This window comes from Camelus ferus, chromosome 15, assembly GCF_009834535.1.
Source record: "Camelus ferus isolate YT-003-E chromosome 15, BCGSAC_Cfer_1.0, whole genome shotgun sequence".
In the NCBI taxonomy this organism is placed as follows: Eukaryota; Metazoa; Chordata; class Mammalia; order Artiodactyla; family Camelidae; genus Camelus; species Camelus ferus.
In genome coordinates this window covers 10,821,626-10,840,547 of record NC_045710.1, presented here as the reverse complement: position 1 = coordinate 10,840,547, position 18,922 = coordinate 10,821,626, and the positions used below count along the sequence as shown (strand labels likewise).

The window sequence follows — 18,922 nt, the reverse complement described above, 5'->3', positions numbered from 1 at the left end:
AATGTCACATGAAACAAATGAGTCAATGGACCAGATTCTCATTAATTAGCCCTAACTGTCTAATGATTTAGCTGGGGGATCAAAGTGGGATGAATCGTGAACTTAGGGATATGAGCCAATACCAGCGTCCCTTGGGGTTACACAGTCCTTTTCCCATTTGAAAAAAGGCACAGACAGACCAGAGATTCTCCTGGTTGCCACGCTCCACCTTGGAAGTTGATGCTGCTCGTGTTTTGCGTCCTCTGGGAGTCTGACACTGCCTGGCCCAGAAGGCAGGGCCTGTGCTGCCGGCACCAGGGCGTAATTATTAGCTGGAAGGAAAGATGACTTCAGTTCCATGACAGAGGAAGGAGGAAAACACAACGGTGGTCAATAAGCCTAACAAATTATGGAAGAAAATGAGCCAACACATTTCTAAGTCCGAATGAAAGAAGGAAAGCTGGCTTGGATTTCTCTCACCGCCCCCCAACCCCGCCCCTGCCAAATGGGGCCACATGAGAAACATTTCTAATAGGACACTAGGATATCTGCCAAAAGAAACGTTTTCCCAGGGACGGAGGGTGGGGACTGAGGGCCCTGTGTCGCAGATCACGCTGGCTGGCAGGAGAGAGTTACTGCAGGACAGAAGGGACTCGCGCTGCCACCTCTGGGAGAGAAGTGATCTCACCCTCCACGTTACTCATCCAGCCCTTTGTGGTCACACGGACGACGTCGGGGTGGATTTACATTCGAGAGTGTCACTTTGCCCAGGATGGGGAGAGAAACTTGCCTGTCTGTGGCCAGCACCACCTTTAGGCCACCCCACCGGAAACTGTCTTACATTTGACGCACTTAAGAAAGGCCTCTATTTTCAAAGATTGAGTTTGAATTCTTTTTCCTTTTGTGTTTAAGTAACCGTCAAAATAATTTTTTGTGTGTTTTTTTTTTTTTTAGCACGCTTCTTCTAGACCGCTTAGCTTTTTTTTTTAACATTTTTTATTGATTTATAATCATTTTACAATGTTGTATCAAATTCCAGTGTAGAGCACAATTTTTCAGTTATACATGAACATACATATATTCATTGTCACATTTTTTTCTCCGTGAGTTACCACAAGATCTTGTATATATTTCCCTGTGCTGTACAGTATAATCTCATTTATCTATTCTACAATTTTGAAATCCCAGTCTAGGACCTCTTAGCTTTAATTCTGTTTGGTGGAAAACTTACCCAACTGATGACTTGCTAAGCTGGAGCCTTGAGACAGCCAAGATTAGGAGGCTTGTTTTTCTGGTCTCCAAGTGCCTTCTTCTTTGCATACCGCTGTGTAATTACACTCAAATGGACTTACCCCTCAGAATCTCGGTCACACAATCTGTTTTTCTCTTCCTTCTCCTCAAATATGTCTCTCTCTAGGAAACTGTCCTCATGTTCAGTCTGAGAGTTTTTGATACATTTGTCCAAAGCGGAAAGGATTTGAGTCAAGAGTGTTTGATTTTTTTAATTTGCTTTCTAGGATCTTTGCATGTTTGTCACAGGGCCTCTTCCCTGACTTTCTTCTTCCTTGGAAGTTGCCAGTGTTACCCTAAAATTCTGTTCCATGGAAATCCTTTCCTCAGTTACAGGCTTCCTGGCATGTGGGTTTTAGGTGTATGTGTAAGACGCCATCTTGCTTTGAGAAAAGTCAGGGACAGTGGGAAAAGATGAAATATAAAGTATTTATGACTCACATTGTACTTGAGAAAACTTACCAAGTTTGGAGGAAACAGGGGCAGGGTAGCAGAGGATAAAGGAGGAACACTTTTTTCTTTTTCTCCTTCTGCTTCTCAGGCTAGATCTTTGTTCTCACCTGGCCGGTCTCTTTCCTCGTCCAGGCCCAGCTGTGCTCTCCCCAGCTGCCCGGCCTTCCCCACGTTCCTCCTGGCTGCACTCTCTTCCACCCTCCAGCCGGCCAGCTCTCAAGTCCCGGCCCTGACATTAAGCAGTTTCCACTTCTCCGAGACCACACTCGTCTTTCCCTTCTCCCACCCCGGTGCACATTTACCTTAGTCCCTCCTCAGCCACTCGTTGAAATCCATCTCATTCCCAAAAGAAACAGTCTGCAGAGTTTCTGGATAATCTCTGAGGGCCTATGATTTCTTTTCTTCTAAAGAGAACGAGCACACACTGATGAATTTTACCCTTCATTTCCCAAGCACCTCTACCAATTTCTTAGGTCTTAGTGGGACCTGGAAAGTGAAACGGTCTGAAAATCTCTGGGGGCATCACTTCTCAAGGGTCTGGCCTTGTGTTAGGGTAGGTCCAGCAGATGGCTGCTGAAGCAGAAGCACCCACAACCAGCCCGACCCCTGCTCTGATCCTCAGCCTTTCTGAAGACCCAGTCGGCATGGCCAATGTCTCGCTTAGATGGCACCTGTTTGGTGAATGCTGTATTGTCCAGTCCCCACCAAGATGAGTCAAAACTGGGGTTTGATCTGGGGAGTGTTACACCAGGTGTAACTCCATCCTGCCGCTTGGTAATGAGGTCTGCTGAGAGAATTCAGCACCTTAGGACTTGGGTTTTTGAAAACAGATTTTTAAGAGATGGCATCTCTCCCCTTTCTTTAGTGCCTTTGTTTTTTAGATGGAGATTCATTTTCTTACTACAGGCAGGAAACATATTTATTTGATAGGTATTGTGAGATAAATAAAACCCAATCTTTACCACCTTTCAACTTCCACCCACCAGCCCCCACAAAATACTCCTGCAGACAAGAACACACATTGGCTCCAGATACAGAATCAAGTAGAATGTGCTGAGGAGCTATGGGGATGTTTCTGTGGCTGTTAGAATGTTCTTCATCATTTAAGCTTGAATGTGTTACTTATTTTTTGTAGATAGCATTTATGGTTCAAACCAAGGATGCACAGTACGGATGTCCTTAAAATGAACTGCTTGTACTTCTTGAGCTCACATTCAAAGAGAAATCCCAAAGCTTTCTACATAATCATTGTGTTCTAGAAACAGATATCTCTGCCGTGGCTCTGAAGGATTATCTGATATTTTAAGCCTTTTTAATATGGAAATATAAGGGGGGCTATCTTTTCATCTGTACTCAGATTCACAGATTTTCAATTATAACAGAAATATTCAATAGTTTCTCTTAAAAGCGGACCCCAAAAGATAATGTTCACTCTTTCCATCACCCAGGGTACCACTCGGCACATTGTAGATGTACAAAAAAAAGTGTCCTGCACAAATAAATGAAAGAGTGCCACCGACGATTCCAACACACTGTGCTGGAAGTGTGTGAAATATTGATGACCACTTAGAACTGAGTAATGGGCAGAAGGTGTGTTAGTTTTCCCTTCTTTGCACCTTATTACGTTAAAGGGCAAACACCAAACCTGTAGGAGTAAAGCAGAATTCTCCAGCAGGTTGAGCTGGGCGCTTCACTTCTTCCCAGGCTGTTGATAAACACGAGCCCTCTGTGTCTTTTGGTTTCCCATCTGTTTAGATGCCCAGCCCACAGAAGGAGAGAGGGAAATATGGAACCAGATCAGCGCTGTCCTCCAGGATTCCGAGAGCATCCTCGCAGACCTGCAGGCTTACAAGGGAGCAGGACCGGAGATCCGAGACGTATGCCAATAATAAAACTGAGCTGACAACACCCCTGGTGGAGAAGGGAAACCCACGCATGTACACACACAGCAAAATTAAGTACTAGCCTTAGTATTTCCTAGCGTACGAGGAAGAACAAGGAGGGTAATGTGTCCTTAAAAGATGTATGAATGGTCCCTTTTATACTACTGCGTCAATCTGAGCACACAGTGCTGTAAACTGTGTAGAGTGTTAACCATTCTCTTCTCTGACATAAATTCGATGTTGCAGGACTCACATTTAAACCATAATTTGTCCATATGTTACATTTCATATAAGGGAAATGTACATATAAAAATCTCTGAACAACCGTTGAAATATGAGTCCTGAGGTCTGGGCTTACATGAACTTTTCAGTATTTTACAATAATTTGGGCAGGTTCCACCAGTATCACCAACCTTAAATGACCTCACTTTAAGTAGCCTGCAGGTCTGTCATCTTGAAATGACGTATGACATTAAAAAAAATTAATGCACACACACAAAAAACAACTAAAACAAAAAAAGAAAATTGTCGGTGTGGCTTTTGAGACTTCATGATTCCTTAAAGGCAAGAAACTTCACACTCCTTTTGTTTGAAATAATTAGTTTTATGGACGTATCAGCACACACACACACACACACACACACACATCCTCATGCCACGCCCACCATTCTCTGAGGAATAAAAAAAAAAAACAAACATCACTAGCATCATAATCTTCAAAGTGCTGAAACCCAGACAAAACAGCACTTCTAAGAAAGTTAACAGCCAATTAGAGGCTGGTTTTCTACTTAGGGGTCACCATTTAATTCAGGTAATTTAGGTCCTAGCACAGACCAGCAGAATATCATGCACATTATAGAGAAAGGAAGAATCTGCACCTCATAATGAGCACGAGTTCTCCTGCAGAAGAATCAAATGGGGATGGAGGAAGACTGAATTGCTTCCAATTAGACGTGCATTTTTATTTTGCATTGAAGATAAGAGAAACAAGTAAGATGACACAGTATCTAATCGCAGAGCCATTTGCATTATGCTCAAGTGCTAAAATCACCGGTTTAATTGAGCATCTCGGAGGACACTCCGATGAACTGATGTCAATTTGAGAAGTGCACATTGTCAGCGAACATCGGGAAGTACATTTTTTTAGCTAGAATTCTCTCTCAATCTGAAGTCATTTTGATGCGGACACTGTTGCTTATTAAAAACAGACAACTCTGTCATGTTTTGCAGGCCATTCAAAATCCCAACGACATTCAGCTTCAGGAAAAAGCTTGGAATGCAGTGTGTCCTTTGGTCGTGAGGCTAAAGAGATTTTATGAGTTTTCCATAAGGCTAGGTGAGTACGTGTTTATGGTTTTCATGTCCCATGTATGAAGCTCTCTTGTGGCATTTGAGAAAGTAACAGAAAAAACTCAGCGTGTTGGAAACTGTCCCACATCCATCGCTGTGCGTTCTCAGAAGCCATTCGTGTACAGCACCTGCCACGACCATTTCTTTCAATCCACCTCAGAGTTTCTCCCTCGGTGTTTATTGACACATTTAGTGTCTCTGCCAAGGGACATCCCTGTGGTTTTGTTCTCAGCTAAGTCTGACCCTTAACAGTTCTCCTGTGTCTGATCACATTTCTGAAGGGCAGAAAAGTTGGAAAATGCAGGTTATCTGCTAACCCAAAAAGAACTTGATTGTCTTGAACCATGCATAAAAATTGATATAGTAAAATACAAGAAAAACAAACATAACCTGTTCTTAAACTTAAAAAAAAATCTATCAGTAGAGGATGGCTTTGCAGAAGCAAAACTAAAATCAAGTCTGACTGGCAGCGGGCTCAAGTGTGACCACCCGTATGATATAACCACTCCCCTGACAGCAAAGCCACGCGAGGTTCCCTTATCAACGTAATATACCCAGAATGAGGAAGGGCGTGGTCATGCTTTACTCAGCTTTTGCCATACATGAATGCACATTTGAAGAGTTAAACAGAGAAGCTGAAATACTCTGGCGGAATAATAGCCATGATCTTGAGAGAAAGTGGAGCTAAGATTCAGAGGGAGCAGTTGAATGAACTTGAACCAGTTTTTAAAGAAGAAAGAGCTTCCAAAGACTCTCAGGTTGAAGAGGCATCGACTTCTCTGTCTTCTCAAAGTGTGTGCCTAGACCCAATGAACTGAAATCCTAAGGAAGCAATTTCCAGCTCAGCAGACAGAAAAAGATCCAGCGATCAGAGCGGGCCAAGGTCAAACTAGCTGCTTCAGAAAACAGTGTGTTCCCATCGATAGAAGAGGCTAGTGAGGCCCTTTATAAAGAAACTGTAAGAGAATTTAGGGACAATAGAGCTGGTGCTGGCAAACTTTTCTGTAAAGAGCCAGGTAATAAATATTTTAGGCTTACGGGCCTTCCTGTCTTTGTTGCAGCCGCTCGACTCTGTCATTACAACACAAAAGTAGCCACAGTCCGTTCCTGAGGGAATGACAATAAAGCATGGCTCTGTTTTAGTAAAACTTTATTTGCAAAAATTGGCTGTGGGCCAGATTTGGCCCGTGGGCCCTGGTTTGCCTACAGCTGCTCTAGAGGACTGGTGAAATGACCCGGAGCTGTTAGAAATATATTGGAGGAAAAACTGGAAGAAAGGTGTAGAAACAGACAAGTGGGAGTAATGAGAGTGTTTCCAGGATAGTAGTGGGGGTAGGTGTGGCGGGGGTTTGTAGAAAAGTACTCCTGGGCTTCCGTGAGGGTGTAGGGACAGAGCCCAGCTGGACAGGACGGGAAGGCTCTTCCTGCAAAGCGAGTCATTTAACCCATGCGTTCGGGCCGCCTCATCTCATCCCGGATCATAAGTGGCTCTCCACGTGATCCCAAAACACCAATTTGTGGTTTCCTGACTGTGTTAGGAATTGGGACTACAGGACGTGCGAGGCTCCAGCTGAGCTTTAGGAGATGTTTACAAAACTGTGTGGCCACGGGAGTCTTCTGCAGTGGGGGCGGCCTGCTCAGGCGTGGCGGCGGGGCGGGGGTTCCCTTTCGTCCTCATCCGCACACAGCAACTGGCACCCGGTGCTGGGGAGATATGGGAGAGGAAGGACTCTAGCAGGGTATCTCTCAGAATGTCCACGGAGGCCGCAAATGGTGTTTTTTTGAAGGATCTCTGTGGGCCACCTCAAATATGCATTTACCCCTTTGACTTTCAGAAAAAGCCCTTCAGAGTTTATTGGAATCTCTGACCTGCCCGCCCTACACGCCAACCCAGCACCTGGAGCGGGAGCAGGCCCTGGCCAAGGAGTTCGCAGAAATTCTGCATTTTACCCTACGGTTCGATGAGCTGAAGGTGAGGCCACGTGTGCTTTGACGGTTTTAACAGATGCGGACAGAGTGCCTCCTCTGTGTGCAGATGCTCTGCGGTGCCGTGGGGTGAGGGCAGGAGAGATGAGTGAGACGTGGCTCCTTCCTGAGGGAGATGTCTGATGTCGTGAGGATTTGCACTCCTTGTGGTCAAAGTGGTGCTTTGTACGTGGAAATTCAAAATCTGCCAAACGCAACAAGAGAAAACATTTCAAGCGTCTGTTCCTCTTTGGGAACAAGTGCACCTGCTCGGAAATCTAGCCAAGGGTAAAAACAGGGCATGTTTTTAAATAATGAAGCTCTGGGTATTTATTTTTAACCAGAAGTTGCTTTGACTCTTGTGTAACAAAGAGGAGTCCTGGTGTGTGTGCAAAATCTAGTGTCTGAGTTCCGGATGCGTCTCCCCCGACTGATGCTGAGAGATGACCTGCTTTCCTCCCTTCTGAATTTCAGATGAGGAATCCGGCTATTCAGAATGACTTCAGCTACTACAGAAGGACCATAAGTCGCAATCGTATCAACAACATGCATGTGAGTCCCTGGATCTCCTTGGTCCTCAGGCCCATCCTCTGTGTCTCTTGATTCCTGCATCAGAAGGGGCACAGGGAGGAGACAGACTCCTTGATGAATTCAGTTTCCAGAGGACACCATTTTAGGATCTTGACCATCTCTTTATCTTCTTGTCTTCTTTTCATCAGCTAGACATTGAGAATGAAGTCAATAATGAGATGGCCAATCGAATGTCCCTCTTCTATGCAGAAGCCACGCCGATGCTGAAAACCCTCAGCAACGCCACCATGCACTTTGTCTCCGAAGTAAGTTAAGCTGAACAGTGGGGGGCCTTTTTCCTAACTGCACTTGAAAGTTGCTCACAGGCCTAACACCTGTTTGTGTCTCCTGTTTAGAACAAAACCCTGCCAATAGAGAACACCACAGACTGCCTCAGTACCATGACGAGCGTTTGCAAAGTCATGCTGGAAACTCCGTAAGTGAAATCAGAGGGGCATTCACAATGGGGAGCTCCCCTGTCTCTGGGATGATGGTGATGACGGGACTAACACTTGAGTCCACACATGAACATTTTCTTCTCTGTTGACTGAATTCATTTCATAAAGAACTCTGGGTGAGCCGTGTAGTTATCCGCATGTCAGAGCTGAAGAAGATGAGGCTCAGATTAGTGAACCGACTTCTTCCTGAAGATTGCATAGCTTGTTAATGTGTCTTTTTTAAAAAAATTAAAGTACAGTCAGTTACAATGTGTCAGTTTCTGGTGTACAGCACAGTGTCCCCGTCATGCATATTGAATAGCTTGTTAGATGGCAGAGTCAAAACTGAGATCAAAGATGCAGCAGTTGTAAATAAGAATCAAGTGGAGGTTCGGGTTGAGTGACTGGGTATTATTATAGATATACTGGAGCAAAGATTTGAGAGAAGATTTAGAGCCAAGAGTAGCAGTGGTAAGACTGTTGCAAGAATAATAATGAAGATCTCTCTCTCTCTCTCTCTTTTGGGTGCAATGATTTCTTTGTACATAAATTAGTTGCTAGATTTAAAAAATGGTTGAGGTTGTTGGGGATGAATTAGTATAGTGAGTCAGTATAGGGAGAAATCTGCACACCAAAGTCAGGGTTCCACTTGTTCCACGGATGTCTGCAGCCTGTTCGGTGCCCGTAGACACGTGGTCTGACCTGCCTGGGCCTCGGTTTCCTCCTCTGATGAAGTTCCCATGACACCATCTGTGATGCAGCATGTTTGGAAAGGCCAGAGGCATCAAAAGTGCCTCATAAAATGCCTCCTAAAGTGCCTCAGTTCAAATATAAGATGAGATGGTGTTAATTTCAACTATTTCCCTTATATCAAAGTTAAGATTTACTCCAAAACAGAAATAGTAATCATCATTGTGGGGCCAATTCATAATGAAGTAGAGGTTAAGAAAGCCCCTAGAACTGGCCTGAATTATCAGAATCATCGGCGACCCTGTCAAGGTAAGTGAACAAAAGTTAGACCCCGCAAATACCCGCAGCCCAGTGAATTTTAGGTATCTTTGCCCACTAATTCCATCTGCAGCCTGGATCTTAACAAAGAAAGTTACCCTGACTGGAGACCCGGGAGCTGCTCTATAGAATTGAGCTAGATTCTTTTTCTCCATAATGAAGCCATTACTCTCTATAATCTAAGACAGCCAGAGAGACCTGCTATAAAATATTCAAGATTGATGGGCGGGGGAGTCACGTTCAGGATGAGCTGCCTCGCTGAAGGACAGAAGAGAAGAGAATTTACTGCCGTCTCATTTTCCCTGATCTCACACTGGTTGGGACAGATTCAGGGGGAATTTAAGAGCATATTCACCTGGTTGTTGCAGGCCTGGGATGGTTCTCAGGAGAGGATCGGAGGAGTGTCAAGTAGCCAGATGTGGAGTCAGGGAGGAGTGTGCTGCGCCACGGAAGTGACGCCGGCCGGTGCCATCTCTCCTCTCTTGCAGGGAGTACAGGAGCAGGTTCACCAGCGAAGAGACGCTGATGTTCTGCATGCGGGTGATGGTGGGGGTCATCATCCTGTACGACCACGTCCACCCCGTGGGAGCTTTCTGCAAGACCTCCAAGATCGATGTAAGAATAGCTGCGAAATGTGCTTTCCCAGCAAGAGCTCATGAATGTCGCCACATAAACCTTGCTCCTCTCTCTCTCTCTCTCTCTCCCCATCACTCTCTGAGTGAGCTCTCTGAGACACAAGCCCCATCATGGCAGCTCTCCTTGTAGGAAGAAGTCCAGGCTTTTTCATGTGCTTCTAACAAAACATCCCACCTCACAAGCACAGCAGGAAGGTAGAGGTGCTGAGCCCTCAGCTTGTAGAGGAGCCCAGCAGGGGAACAGTCAGCCGCTCGCTGCCCGTGCAACGTACCCAGAGTGCTGTTGAAATCTGTGGTTTTATATGTTGTATGTGTCTCAATGTGAAAAGCATTGGGAGATACTGGATTACAAGACATTGTGGTCAAATCCCGAACAGCGTTCCAACTTCCTCTCCCATCGCCCCTGCAGGTTGCTCCACCCCATTCCAAATGCCTTTTCTTGTCCTGGGGCTTGAGCCCTTTCCCCTGCCAGGAGTACCCTGCCTCTTCTCTGCTGGGTGGGTTCCTTTAAGACACTCCCCAATGTCGCCTCTTCTCAGAGCACATCCCCTGTGCCCTGCATGGGTCAGAGTCTTCCTTCTGCTCTGGCCCCAGTCACCTGCCATTTTGGATTTTCTGACTCCCTCACAGACTCTGAGTTTGTTGACAAGGGCAGAGACCAGGATCTATACCCCAATGTCTGCTCCTTTGCCTGGCAGTGTCCTTAGCACGTAGAGCATGGCGCTCAGTAGATGCTCCCCACAGCTGTTGCTGAATGAATGAATATGACTGGAAAACAAATGATTCTGGTGTGCTGGTGATTTCCTGTTGATGGTGGGATAAAGCAGTCCTCGTCTCGTCCCAGCGTTGGCCTGCCACAGTACCCAGGAGTGTATGCCATTGACTTAAAGCTTTTTCAGTACAGAATAGGATGTCTCGGTACTAACCTACTCTGACGCGGCTAAGTTCGGGTGACACACTGTATGCTCATTTATCCGCACAGAACCGCATCTCCGATGCTCTAGTTCTGCGCAGACAGAAGGCCCATGTGCTCAGCGGGGCCATAAGTCTGATGAAAGCAAGAAAATGTATCAGCGAATAATGCAACTTGGATTACTCATTTTGAGGTCCTGGTTCCCTGGCTCATCAAAGTTCTTCATAGAGGCATCATTATTTTTAATGTAATTACTTCTGTTTGCCAAGAAAATAAATATTTAGTATAAAGGTTTGGAGAAAATACAGGAAATCAAAATACAGAAAATTAAGTGTATCCATGGTGACCTCACCATGGATAGATGACCACTGTCATTATGTCAGCATCTAGAAGTCCCTTCTTGTTACATAGGTGTTTGTGCCGGTGTGTGTATGCACTTAACAAATTAGCACCCTGTTCTAATTGCAATTTTAAAACGTATTTAATTTGCATAATGGTCTATTATGGAAGTTTTTTCCTACCAATCAATATTTTTACTGTATTCTTTGTGAGGCTTAAACATTTTTATGCTATAGATTGGGAATAAATAGCTCTATTAATAACCCATGAATATCATCTGAATGTAGACCTAATTTATTACCTGGCACTCCACAGGACATTCTCATTTACCACAGCCATTCGTTAGCTTGTCATAGAGTCAGTAATTAAAAATATACTGCGTACAAGTATGTCTTAGCCCTAACCTTTAAAAAGCTAGTCCTTGCTTGTCATTTGCAGTCTTTCTGCTGAGGCCCTAAGCATTATATCATATTAGATCTAACCGTACTCAGTCTTGATGAAGTCTGTTTGTTCACGCAGGTCTCACTAAGAAAGATTTGTTTATCTCAAAGTTTGTACGTATCTAAGAAGGTTTCGGGTCTACCAGGCACAATGGTCTGATGGACCATTTTCTTTGAGGACATAAAGGGGCTTCTTCCAGGAACCAGTCTGCTTCTAAGCCAGGAGTCACGTGCACTTGGTTTATAAATCCTTAGGGTATCAGCTATGGGAAAAAAAACAAATATTTATCTGTGAGGCCCTGAAACAGGTACTGTTACCTGCACTGTCAGAGAACGTGTTCAGGAGTGCACGATGGAGGTGCGGGAGCTCCAGAAACCAGGCTGAGGGAGAAGCTCTGTGTAGAGGCAGGGACAGCGGGTGATGTTCGAGGTGGACCTTGAAGAAGGGGTAGGATTTTACCGCATGGGCAGAGACGAGGAAGAGTACCGCAGGCAGGTGGGGGTTGGTGGGGTGAGGGCAGGTATCATCAGAGCAAAGTCGTGGAAGCCCAGAGGGATCCGTGTCATTTAGAGAACCGATGCTAGTCGTGGGTGCCAGGAAAACAGGCTGGAGTGACATGGCATTTGCAACTGATTTCCTTAAAATTGTATCAAATGGTCCACTGCAGAATTACTCCTTAACCCCTGTCCCCAGCCCAAACCTCACCCAGAATTCCAGACCCCACCTCCTAATGAACCAGGTACCTCTCTTCTCCCACTAGACCATGCGCTCTTTTGGGAGAGGGACCAGATCTCCTCATCCTGAGCTTGATCCCGTCCTGCACCCATGGCAGGCATCTCTGATTGACTACGACATTCCTTTTTTGATGAGCCTAGACCTGCCCCTAGATGATTCTCAGCCCTGTGCTTCTGGCCGCTTCCATCAATCTAACAGGGCTTTTCGGGACTTCAGGAAAAAAATGTCCACATACCAGAAGTATACCCAGAGAAAATCTTTATAAATGATCATTATAAAAGAGACCCTTAGTACAGTATTCTTGAATCAGTGCGTGAACATCTGAGCTTCAAGTGAGCGAGTGTATTCTTCTCAGAAAGATTTTTCTTTTGCAAAAATAAAAATAATAATTCCAGAATGTGCATAATATAATGTGATCTGTATAAATTTAGTTTTCACGAATTTCCCAAATTACGAATAAATTATATCACATGGGCACAGAAAGCTAAGAAAATGTGCCTAGGTTCATGAAGATACTAAACAAGGAAGGATGGGTGAAACCCAGGCATCCTGTCTCTACGTGGTTCGCATTCCTAACCACTGTCCTTTACCGGCCCTCTGCTGGCCTAATGAGGGAGACAGCTTCGTCTGGGAACAAAACCTTAAGGTTCTCTGAGAAATGCCAGCATACTACTGGGAATACAAAGAGGTGCTGGTTACTTCTACCTGGTTAAGGTAATGAGGTCAGAAGAGGCTTCCTGGGGTTGGTGATCTTCAGCTGAGTCCTAAAAAATTGTTAAAGGTTTGCCAGTCAAACAGCTGAAGGAGGAAGAGCATTCTGGGCAGAGGGATGGCTTAAAATGAGCAGGTTTGCAATTCATCCAGTGATTCTCAACTGAGCACAGGCTGGAGGAAGAGCTCTGCCCTTGGCTCTGGAGTCCCAGACAAGAAGATCAAAGCCCCAAGTCTTTGTCCCCAAATGCCAGACACATACAATGTTCAATGGCAGTATAATATGAAAACTGACACAGAACCTTCTAGAAGCCCAGAGAAGCAACTCACTGGCCCTAGGAGGTAGGAAGGTCTGTGGGTCATTTCTGTGTTTGATTTCCATGGGCAGAAATAATGTGATATTATTATGGACAGATATTATGATGGACAGAATTACTAGGGTATTAACAAAATGTTGTGCTTTTTCCTCCTAGATGAAAGGCTGCATCAAGGTTTTGAAGGAACAGGCCCCGGACAGTGTGGAGGGGCTACTGAACGCCCTCAGGTGAGCCTCAGCCCTGCAGGGCAGCCAACCCCTCAGATCCATTGCAAATTCAGATGCTGTTGGGATCCTGAGGGCCAGAACACCAGGCTTAACCCCTTACATCTGTTAACACATTTAATCTTCCCAGCACCCTATTGAGGTCAGCACCATTTTTATCATCCCCTTTTTACAGATGGAAGAAACCGAAATTTAGAGAAGTTAACTAACTTGCCAAAAGTCTCACAGCAGATGGCTGAGCTAGGACCTAAACCCAGGTCTGGGTGGCCCTGCAGGTCGAGGGCCTAACTCCCGGCCACACTGCTTTGTGGTTAGTGAGGACCTGTCAGAAGCAGAAGCTCCCCGGGTCTCACTTCCCCCTGCACCCGTGGTTCCCAGACCAGCTGTACGTGAGAATTATGTGGGCAGCTTTTGAAAGCACTCATGCTCAGGGCCAACCCAGACCAAATGAATTCGAATCTCTGAGGTAGGGACTCAGGCATCCATTTCGTGCTTGTGTGTTTGTTCTGAAGGTCCCTGGGCGATTCATATGCGCAGCTGCCAGAACTGGAACCCTGCTCTCCACCGTCTGGATGTCCCTGTATTTGGCCAGTGCCCCTCACTGCTAATAAGTAATGCCCCAGCACCTGCTCTCTTCCCCAGGACACGTGGTTAATCCACTTCAGGGGGGATTCTTGCTTTTTAGCTGTGACACATCTACAGGAGCTTGTTGACTCGTGCCAATCTGGATTGCAGTCTGGAAAGTTTATGGTCCCTGCTGTCCTACCCATCTTCAATTTCCCTTCCATTCTGCTCCACACTGTGCATGTAGTAAATGTAGTAAGTGTGAGTGGAACGGAGCACTAACCCCCCACGTGTGTGTATTTCATTTCCCATCATGCCGTCCCGTTTGGTTATCACAAGCCAGAGTGCTGAGATCTATTTTCCCATTCAGTGAAGGGAGAAACTGAGGCACCCATGAAATGAATAAAGAAAGCACTGAGGTTGATCCTGTTTGTGGAGGTGCTAAGTCCTCACTCTTCAGAACAGATGTGGTATTCATCCGAGAGCCTTCCAGATTCTGCGGGTGAACCAAGGTTTTCTCCCTTGGAGCCCATTTCACGGAAGGCTGGCTTTCCATGCTCAGTAAGAAGACTTTGGCGTCTGATTTTTTTTTTTTTTTTTTAACTTTCCAGCTTCATTCAGTCAAGCAAGGCTTCGAACACAGGGCACTGTGATGGGCTATGCGTTCCATCTGAGTCTTGGCCTTTTGTGTCTCTCGGGAGGCCTAGTGACGAAGGAATAGAGCCAGACCTGAATCCAAATCAGAAATCACAAATTGTTTACAACTCATGCGTTGTCATATTTGTCATCTGGAATGGGTCATTCAGTGTCTCTGAATCTCAGTTTTCTCATCTGTAAAATGGAGGCAGTAACCTGTCCTGCAAAGAGTTAGTGTGAGTGAAATAAAAACTTCCACGGAGGGCGTCGGACAAGGTCAAGATTTTATGACAAGCTAATTCTCCTTTCCTTCCTTTTCACAAACTATTTGACACCAGTTCATGTGAGGATACAAATTACACTGCTTTTTCCTTATGTGGACCTGCCTTTGCGCCCCCTTGTGGTGGCAGTGAGGACGAGCATCCCCATCAAAGTAGAAAACCATAAATTTTTTAAGTGTTGGGTAATGTGTTATATGCAAATCCATATTTTAACACCCAGCAGGGGTAGCCGACACAGCCAAGATCCTGCACTGAAGCCCGTGCAGTCTACTCCCCGGGACAGTGAGATTGCTTGTATCTCTTTGCATGATTATTTGATTAGATAGAAGATCTACTTGTCTAATAACCACAATATAAAATTCCTTCGGAAGGAAGGATCAGATATTAAACCTGAGAGTGCTCTGGGCGCAGTCTGGGCAGTGAAGTGTCGCTCTTCATCTAAAAGACCAAGGCCGAGTTTGGTTTCTAAATATCAGTTGTGTCTCCCAATGTAAAGATAGGCTGGTGAGTCATTATCGTTGAAGCTTTCTCAGAGCGTGGTTTGCACACTGACCCCCATCATTTTCTCTCCATCCAGGTTCACTACAAAACACTTGAATGATGAATCGACTTCCAAACAGATTCGAGCAATGCTGCAGTAAAGCTTTGCTCAGAGAAGAGGATCTTTGTACTGACCTCAGAAGATGTATATGTTTACATAATTTAATACAGATTGATGTTAATACTCGTGTATTTACATAACCGTTTCCTTCTTGTCACTGAAATATATGGACCTTAATCTGTATCCTGACTGACTCAACCCAGCAGAGCATAAATTGACTGGCGAGCCTTACCTTTGATGTCGAAAACAAAGTCCCCTTCTCCGAAGGCAAAATTTGGAGACGCTGATCTTTGCTACTGGATTTCTTTACACCTGTAACAATCAGAAATCCCTAATAGTTTGCGGTCGGGTTTTAATTCTAGATGTGTAACCTCACCGGGAGGTATAGCTATAGAAAGACAAAATATTTGATTTCCTGTGTCAGCTCAGCTACAGGAAACACAGCTGTTATCCTGACAGGGAGAGAGAGGGATCCAAGGAAAGAAAAATGCACGTGGAGACCCCAATCCATGAGTTTGGAATTCAGCACGCCCCCTCTCTTTCCTCAGACCGCACAGCACACGTGCAACTTTTCTGTTTGCACGTAAGTTTACTTACCAGCATCTTCTCTTTCTGCTTCGATTTCTACCCTCTAGCGCTCCCTTTCAGCTTCTCAAGAGGAAAATCAGCTGTGTTTGAATCAGCGCGTGGGAAGGAAGCGAGACTAGATGATGTGCTGCTGTGGCTGGGCTGGCGACGGGGCTTGTCTTGGAAGTGGGGGACAGGTGGGGAGGAGGGGCACCGAGGCATCAGGACATCATCTCTCTGCTTCACGCCTCTGTCTGCAGGGTCAGGGAGACGGAGCGCTGGCTCAGATTGCGGGTGAGTTTGCTGACATTCCATGTGTCTGTGGAGCGCTGGGCACACAGCCACTCCTAACAGGAGCCCTGTCCTCTGCGGACCATTCGTGTGTCAGCAGAGGTCTAGACACTTATTTAGTTACCAGAAAACTGGAGGGAATTTACAGGAGACAGTTTTGTTTTCTGGTTACCTGATACTTAAAAGACAGCCCCTCCACGACCCAACTGCCAGCTTGTCTCAATGTATAATCTCTGGTCTGACTGCCCGGGTTTAGTCCTAGCCCTACTGATTCACAGAGTGATCTTGGGAAATTCACTTATGCTCTCTGTGTCTCACTTGCCTCCTCTATAAAATGGGCAAATAAAACAGATAATCTCCAATAGCCCTACAAGGCTGTGAGCCAGTAAACAGACTGACTCTCACATCCTTCCTTAGTAAGCAGAATCCAATAAGCAGTCACCCCAACTTGTCCTGATGGTTAACAATGCGAACAAGGGCCATTCTGTCTGCAGAGCAGAGCTCAGAATGGCATCTTGGAGATCTTCTAGTCTGATCTCCAGTGGAGAAGTGAGACAGAGGATGAAGTCAAACAGGATCACCCACATGTAGGACTAGAACCCAGGATGCCTCATTCCTGATTCTGCCCTTTTTCTTTCACCAAGTGGCCTATGCATACATACTATGGGATGGTACTGGACACTTTTAAATAAACCCTCAGCCTGGCCTATCTGATCACTTGCCTATTTCTGATGGAATGAGTTGCCCAGGGGAATGATAATTACAGAAGTTGGGGCTGCGTCCATCAGGGTTTGGCATCATTCACAAGGTCCCAGAGAATAAGCTGTCAACCTTTGCTTTCTGGACTTTAGTGGCCAGCTGGCATTCCTTGGGGTCCTCCAAGAGAAAAAGAGACATACTCTGGTTTATTTTTAGCAAAGAAATCCAGTCAAGTGGCAGAAAAGATTCCCTGGTCTGTATCTAAATGTCAGTCAACAAGAAGAGGAAAGGCCCTTTTCCTTGGAGCTTTTCAAGCTGAACAAGGACAGCTGCTTGGATGAGGGCTCTCTCATCAGAACAGAAATGTACTAGATGGCTTTCAAGACCTTTTCAAACCCAGGGATTCTAAAACCCTGGAGGAAGCCAGAGAGTAGGATAACCCTGGGTAAACAAATTCATTAAATATTCAGCTCAAGAAACGTTCTTCTGTTTGGCAGCCACATGTTATCTTTGGGCAGCAACTGTCAAGATGAGAAATAGAGAGGCATTCACCATGCGTCATCACTGGGGCTTCTTTCCTCCTTTATCAGGGAAGGAGATTAAGTCTTGGAGAGAGGAGAGGACTTGCAGAGTGAACAGTTGAGCACATTTATGACTTTCAATTAGACTTTCTATCAAATAGGACCAAACATACGGGAGGGGCTGCCGGCCTGCCCCAATTCAGTCAGGCCACCTTGTTTCAAAGCCAGGATTCATCAGCACCTGGATTCTCAAAAGCCCAGGGCCTGAGCTTGAGGACAGGTTAACTGAGTGTCTGTGATCACTAGCAGGTGATGGGCCTTGGGTCCACTCCAGCGCTGCGGTGGGAGACAAACCCTTTTAACAGACTGTCCTCCAGACAATGGACGTCCTTGGACAATGACATTTCTTTGTGCTGCATGCACATGTCCAAGGCCCGTGGGTGGTTTAGGGGAGAGCGCTAGCCACGGTATCCATGTAATGTTAACTATATTTCATATTTGATGTCTCATAGTTTTCAAATTAAAGTGTTTTCCATTACTCATATTTATTTTGGGGCAAGCGACAAGGTGAAAATTCTATTTCTCAGATGCACTGCTAGTTTGACATTATAACTTTGTTCTCAGAAACCTTTTATGTGCCACTAAGAATTAGTTGAAAAAAATGGCAATGGATGTTTTGAATTACGGTGACCCATTGGGGCTGGAGTATTAATTAAAAACCAGAAGGAAAGTCACCAGATACTGTCCTTTAACTATCAGTTCAGATCATGCTTCATCAATGTTTGCTACTAGTCATCAACATTGTATCAAGATGTTAATGGTAACTGAGGTTTTTTTTTAATACATCATCACATTTAAGTAACAGTAATTTCATGCTTCCTCAAAAGGCAAATGAAGCCTGCTCAATCTTGGGATCTAATTGTGCCGTAGAAGTCAGAGGCTGCTCATTCAATCTTGTATTCTAGACTGCTACAGATTTTTCTAGATGTTGATAATGAAGCTTGGAATTTCATCTTAAAGAAACAAAGACTTTGGAACCCAGTTTCCCCACTACATCTATAAAGGCTGTTGCATACACGAAGCTGTTTTAAAGTTGTCAGATGTTGTTTGCTGAAGTCACTGTAATTTTTTTTGCCTGCTTTGCCTCTTTTTGTACAGAAGTTTTGAGTGTGAAATGAAAATTAAAGTTTGGTACATATATTTAAAAATACATTTCTTTTATATGATGTTCAAGGCTAAGTGGGTAATAAGCATGTGAACATAGATATTTGCTAAACACTTGCTCTGAGGACCTGGAAATCACAACAAATGCCTTTCACCTCTCTAAGCCTCAGTCTCTTCATACACAGCATGAAATACCCAAAATGAACTATTCTTGGTACCAGGTATATCTTACTCATTTCAGGAAAGACCCTCATTATTTTAAAAAGGCATAAAATACACAGAGACATGACTCATATCTAGAGATACATGAGACCTGCTTGTTCAAGGATGCTAAGAAACTCTATTAAA

At 44.9% G+C, this 18,922-nt stretch overlaps 1 protein-coding gene across 3 annotated transcripts in view; it reads left to right on the top strand.

Annotated features, from left to right (window-relative positions):
- The window catches only part of CYRIA (CYFIP related Rac1 interactor A), a 96,665-nt gene extending 78,047 nt beyond the window's left edge, over positions 1 to 18,618 (top strand). For all 3 annotated transcript variants that reach the window (XM_032497064.1, XM_032497066.1, XM_032497063.1), the window contains 9 exons: positions 3,478 to 3,599; positions 4,836 to 4,941; positions 6,791 to 6,927; positions 7,395 to 7,472; positions 7,640 to 7,756; positions 7,847 to 7,926; positions 9,424 to 9,550; positions 13,183 to 13,253; positions 15,309 to 18,618. In XM_032497064.1, the coding sequence (XP_032352955.1) occupies positions 3,478 to 3,599; positions 4,836 to 4,941; positions 6,791 to 6,927; positions 7,395 to 7,472; positions 7,640 to 7,756; positions 7,847 to 7,926; positions 9,424 to 9,550; positions 13,183 to 13,253; positions 15,309 to 15,372 (902 nt within the window). In that variant the 3' untranslated portion in view covers positions 15,373 to 18,618. The remainder of the gene's footprint in view (positions 1 to 3,477; positions 3,600 to 4,835; positions 4,942 to 6,790; positions 6,928 to 7,394; positions 7,473 to 7,639; positions 7,757 to 7,846; positions 7,927 to 9,423; positions 9,551 to 13,182; positions 13,254 to 15,308) is intronic.
- Positions 18,619 to 18,922: the final 304 nt, after the last annotated feature.